We start from the raw sequence: 5,972 nt of genomic DNA, 5'->3' as shown, positions 1-5,972 counted from the left end.
TGAGAAAGCGAAAAAAAATGACAATGGAAGAACGTGTGGAAATCATGAAGAGCACAAATGCCTGCTTTAATTGTTTAAAAACCAATGACTCTTGTAAGTTCTGCAGATATCGCGAAAAATGTCCTTGGTGTGGTAAGAAGCACATACTGTCGATGTGTAAGCTCGTGGGTAGTACATCAGCTGTTGAGGACAAATCCAAGGTCAAACCAACTGAATAGAATCTTGCCAGTTTTTCAACAGACATGGAAATATTCCTTCAAACACTGAAGGTCAAACTGGTCCGAGGCAGCAAGGAGAAAGTGGTCAGGGCGATCATTGATTCAGGGTCGCACCGTTCATATGTTTCAGGGCCAGTAGCAAAATTTCTAGGGTATGAAATGGTGGAACGTCGTACTCTGATCCATTCACTGTTCGGTGGTACCCTAACACAGCCTCAAGAGCATAAGGTCTACAAGATTCATCTGAGGAACATGGATGGTTCATACGCCTGCAATTTTACTGCCTGTCACCAGGACACCATCTGTCAGAACATCTCGAAAATTAAGAAAGGGCCCTGGATTGATGAATTGCACGGGAAAAATATACATCTAACTGATGTGGGACCAGGGGAACAGCCCATTGAATTACTCTTAGGAGCAGACGTAGCAGCTAAGCTTTACACAGGTAAAATGTTGAATCTAGACTGTGGGGTCACAGCAATAGGAACACGTTTGGGTTGGACTTTGATGGGCAAAGTAAAGTCGCATGCAGTTGACACAACTTCGACAATGACCACACTCTCGATGTTCACTCAAGATGCCGATCTATCAGCTCTGTGGAGCTTGGATGTCCTGGGTATGATGGACCCCGTTCAGAGAAACGAAAGCTGCTCATGAAAAAGAAGTTCGGTATGAAGTGGTGCTCCCCTGGAAGGTGAATCATCCTCCTCTGGTGGACAATCGACCTAGTGCTGAACACAGACTCAAGAAGACCATCAACACCCTCAAGTCTCTCAATTTGTTAGACGATTATCAACAAGTGTTCGATGAATGGATGCAGGAGGGTTACATTGAACAAGTTCCTGTATGTGAAGTGCCACGTGTCAGCTATTATTTGCCTCATCGTCCGGTAGTAAAAGAGGGGAGTTCTACGAGAATCAGACCAGTGTTCGATGCCTCAGCACATGGAAAGGCTGGACCATCCTCTAATGACTGTCTGGAGACTGGACCCAATCTCATCGAGCTCATCCCAAGCCTGTTGATGAGATTTCGCGAGAAAGAAGTGGGAGTCATCGCTGACATACGTAAGGCCTTTCTTCAAATCAGTATTGCCCCCGAAGAACGAGGTCATTTGAGATTCCTGTGGTACAGAGATGCTGATCCTGAGAAAGTAATCGTATACAGGCATCAGCGAGTTGTTTTTGGGGTCTCAAGCAGTCCGTTCATTTTGGGTGCTACGTTGAACCTCCACATTGACTCAGCACTCAGAGATGCTCGAGCTGAGAGTGAGAAATCTGTCCTGCGTAAACTAAAGGAGTCTTTTTACGTGGACAACTGCGTGATCAGTATTGACTCTCACGAGGAGGCTGGAGAGTTCCAGAGAATAAGCTCAAGTGTGTTGGAGTCCGGTGGCTTTGATCTACGAGCATAGGAGTACTTAGGATTGAAGAAGACAGAGCCGGAATCGTCCGTGCTGGGCCTACGTTGGCATCGAGAAGAGGACACTCTGTCACTGGTCAATCCACTCGTACAGACAGGCGAGCCATCCATCATCACGAAGAGAACGATGCTCTCATTTACTCAGCAGTTGTTTGACCCACTCGGTATGATTTGTCCAGTTGTTATTTGTCCTAAAATCCTTCTTCAACAGGTTTGGGCTAAGGGTTTCGACTGGGATGTCAGAGTCGATGATGATGTTCGTGATGCCTTTGTTCTCTGGATGGACCAATTGACTTGGCTTAAAGAAGTGAAGATCCCACGCTTTCTATTCAAAGCGGAGGAGGAAGCATCCAGAATTTCTCTCCATGCATTCGTAGATGCAAGTAGCTTGGCTTACGCAGCTGTAATTTTTGCCAGAGTAGAGAGCAACAACCGCGTTGAAGTCGAGTTTGTCAGTGCAAAAGCAAATATTTCTCCTAAAGAAACCACAATACCTCGACTTGAATTGCTGGCAGCAACGGTGGCAGCAAGGCTGATGCACTCGGTGGTCTCTGCTGTTCCAGATTTACATTGTGAGTTGTATTATTGGACAGACTCCAGTACAGTACTAACCTGGATACAAAGGAATAAACAGTGGGCAACCTTTGTCTGGAATCGTATCCAGGAGATTCGCCAATTGACGGATCCAGAGCAGTGGTCCCATGTACCTGGAGTCTCTAATCCAGCAGACTTGGCATCGAGGGGCTGCACAGCTAAACAATTGGTGGATTCAAGGTGGCGTCGGGGACCAGAGTGGTTAAAGTTGCCTCCTGAACAGTGGCCTCAAGCAGTTGAACCTGTTGATGAGAACGAGGTCAACATGGAGATGAAGAAGGCCACTAAGAAGCTCAGGACCCCAAAGACTGCTATAACATTAATCACTGCCTCCAATTCATCGCAGTTGAACCCAGAGAACAACCAGCCCCCTTGGTATTTGAGGAAGTATTCGAGGTACTCTCAAATCATTCGTCTCGTTGCTTGGACTCTACGATTTGTCAACAACTGTAGGAACAAAGAAAAGATTCGCATCCAGACGTTGACAGCGCAAGAACTACAGTCAGCAGAGTATGCAGTCTTCAAAATGGTACACTCTGAGTGTTTTAATTGGGAGAAAGATCCTCGTCTAAGTGATCTGGTGGTTTACAGAGACGAGATGGGTCTCTTACGACTCAAGACACCAGTAGCATATCGTGACGACTCCATGGGCTTCCGGTGTCCAGTGATTCTGGATCGTGGACATTTGTTGGTGAACAGGTTGATTGAAGATTGTCATCTAGAACTCAAACATGGTTCCATTGACACCACTCTCAATAAACTAAGGGAACGAGTATGGATATTATCCAGCAGACGAGCGGTACAATCCGTTGTGAGGAATTGTGCGAGGTGTAAGAGATATACTGCCAAGAGACTGGAATCTATCTCAATACCTCTTCCAGAAAATCGAGTGAGAGATGCAAGTGCCTTCGAAGTTTCTGGTGTTGATTTGGCAGGTCCACTGTTTCTCAGAGATGGAAGCAAGAGCTGGATTGTCTTGTTTACCTGCGCAGTCTACCTGGCCATTCACCTGCAATTGCTGTCTACCCTCTCTACGGACTCCTTTTTGGAGGCACTCAGACGATTTATAGCTCGTAGAGGACGTCCTGCTGTGTTATATAGTGATAATGGCACTAACTTAGTTGGTGCATCCAATGCTCTGAGAAGTTTGGACTGGGAAACGATCNCCACTGTTTCTCAGAGATGGAAGCAAGAGCTGGATTGTCTTGTTTACCTGCGCAGTCTACCTGGCCATTCACCTGCAATTGCTGTCTACCCTCTCTACGGACTCCTTTTTGGAGGCACTCAGACGATTTATAGCTCGTAGAGGACGTCCTGCTGTGTTATATAGTGATAATGGCACTAACTTAGTTGGTGCATCCAATGCTCTGAGAAGTTTGGACTGGGAAACGATCATAACTCAGGGAGCTTCAACACGTATTGACTGGCGGTTCAACCCTCCCTCAGCAGCCTGGTGGGGTGGATGGTGGGAGCGAATGGTGAGAATGGTGAAGGATCTCCTGAAAAGAACGTTGGGAAAGGCTTCCCTCACCTTCGAGGAAATATCCACTATCCTCTGTGACTGTGAGGCGATCATCAATGCACGTCCTCTCACCTACCTAGCAGAAGACCCCGAACAGCTCGTACCTCTCTCTCCAGATATGTTTCTCAGAGATCTTCCTGATTATGGAGTACCTGATCTTGATAAGGTGGACTCCACTTCTCTGAATGCAAGAGTCAAGTATCACCAGAGATTACGAGAGGAACTACGTTCACGATTCCGAATTGAATACCTTGGACAATTGAAGCCACATGGGGTCACCAAGCCAGCTGTCATCGAGATCAAGGAAGGAGACGTTGTATTCGTGGGGAGTGACAACGTTAAGAGGCTGGAATGGCCTCTTGCCCGAGTCGATCAAGTATTCCCAGGGAAGAAGGGGGAAATTCGAGTTGTCAAACTCAAGACAGCAAATGGTTATGCCACGAGACCCATCCAGAAGCTGTATCCATTGGAGATGTCAATGAGCGAGACTGAGGAAATTCTCCGAGCTTCAGACGCTGAGCCAGAGAACTGGCATACAGTGCCTTCGGCCTCTAAATTTCGTCGTGCCGGCACCGAGAAAAAGAAGAAATTGGAAACCAAAGCTGCTGAAGTCCTGCCAGGAGTGGAGGATCGCAAGGTGCTAACTAGAAATGGACGGGTGGTAAAAAAACCCCCGAGACTGATAGATTGAGAAAGGGTGGAGTTGAGAGTCTATGTTTTGTTTCCATATATTTAAAGGTTTAAATTTAAAGGTTTATTAGTTGAATTGTCTAGCTGACAATCCAAGGTGGGAGAGATGTTATAGTTTGGGCAGTCGATAGAGTAGAAAACCCAACAGAAGTAATTTTCTAGTTTCTTTCAAGTTTCAAAAGTTGCCTACATTGCTTAACGTATTTTTTGGGCCATTTTGTAAAAAATTTCAAGTGACGATTTCGGTGTCTGGCCGAGTTCGCTATTTCGGTAACTCGGCAGTAGCTGTCCCGCTGTCACAGGGATGTGACAGGCTGTTTCGGAGGGGAATTTATGCCCTTCTCGTCCTCAACATGTTCTTAATGTTTTTCAGGTGATTCATTTGCTGGCTAATTAATATTAAGGAATGAAACCCAGACGGTGTGATGGAGAATTAAATTCCCCATCAATCGATCCCCGTTGCATCCCTTAATCTGTGTAACAAAAAAATACAAACTACGACAAAAGTCATGGGCCAGCGAGAAAAATAATTTTCTTCTCGGCGCACAGTGAGTTTTCACCATTCGCCCGCGAATTACAAATTTGTCTCTCCCCCTAATTGAAATTAAGGGATGAAAAAAAGGCTGTTTGACGGAGAACTAAATTACCCATCAATTAACCCTCTTTCATCCCTTAATCTCTGTAAAAAATGGAAGAAACTGTCATGGAAATCACAGCGCAGTAAGAAAAATAATTGTTTTGCGGCACACAGTGACTCCCGGTAATTAAAAATTCACCTCTCCCCTCCTAATTGAGTTTAAGGGATGAAAAAAAGGAGAGTTCGACGGAGAATTAAATTCTCCATTAATTAACCCTCTTTCATCCCTTAATCTCTGTAATAAAAAAATAAAAACTGCCATGAAAGTCAGGGGCCAGTAAGAAAAATAATTTTTTCGCGGCGCACACTGACTTTTCACCATTCGCCCGCGAATCAAAAATTCACTTCTCCCCTCCTAATTGAGATTAAGGGATGAAAAAAGGGCAGTTCGACAGAGAATTAAATTCTCCATTAATTAACCCTCTTTCATCCCTTGATCTCTGTAACAAAAAAATAAAAACTGCCATGAAAGTCAGGGGCCACTAAGCAAAATAATTTTTTCGCGACGCACACTGACTTTTCACCATTCGCCCGCGAATTGAAAATTCACTTCTCCCCTCCTAATTGAGATCAAGGGATGAAAAAAGAACAGTTCGACGGAGAATTAAATTCTCCATTAATTAACCCTCTTTCATCCCTTAATCTCTGTAAGAAAAAAATAAAAACTGCCATAAAAGTCAGGGGCCAGTAAGAAAAAGAATTTTTTCGCAGCGAACACTGACTTTTCACCATTCGCCCGCGAATTAAAAATTCACTTCTCCCCTCTTAATTGAGATTAAGGGATGAAAGAGGGTTAATTAATGGAGAATTTAATTCTCCGTCGAACTGCTTTGAGTCGGTGGCACGGATGAATTTGAAATGGGTTATAATGAGTAGTTCAAAAATGCGGTAA

The 5,972-nt window shown here is 44.8% G+C and overlaps 2 protein-coding genes across 2 annotated transcripts; both read left to right on the top strand.

Annotated features, from left to right (window-relative positions):
• Positions 1-1,764: 1,764 nt before the first annotated feature.
• LOC107045389 lies at positions 1,765-3,537 on the top strand. Its single transcript, XM_015267669.1, has one exon. It carries the CDS (start codon positions 1,765-1,767, stop codon positions 3,535-3,537), a length of 1,773 nt encoding a protein of 590 aa, XP_015123155.1.
• A 178-nt stretch (positions 3,538-3,715) lies between these two features.
• Positions 3,716-4,444, top strand: LOC107045388. Its single transcript, XM_015267668.1, has one exon. The coding sequence runs from the start codon at positions 3,716-3,718 to the stop codon at positions 4,442-4,444; it is 729 nt and encodes a 242-aa protein (XP_015123154.1).
• The last annotated feature ends 1,528 nt before the right edge of the window (positions 4,445-5,972 follow it).

This window comes from Diachasma alloeum, unplaced genomic scaffold (genome assembly GCF_001412515.2).
Source record: "Diachasma alloeum isolate Michigan unplaced genomic scaffold, Dall2.0 Dall_scaffold_00922, whole genome shotgun sequence".
Lineage (NCBI taxonomy): Eukaryota > Metazoa > Arthropoda > Insecta > Hymenoptera > Braconidae > Diachasma > Diachasma alloeum.
This window is presented reverse-complemented; position numbering and strand designations above follow the sequence as displayed.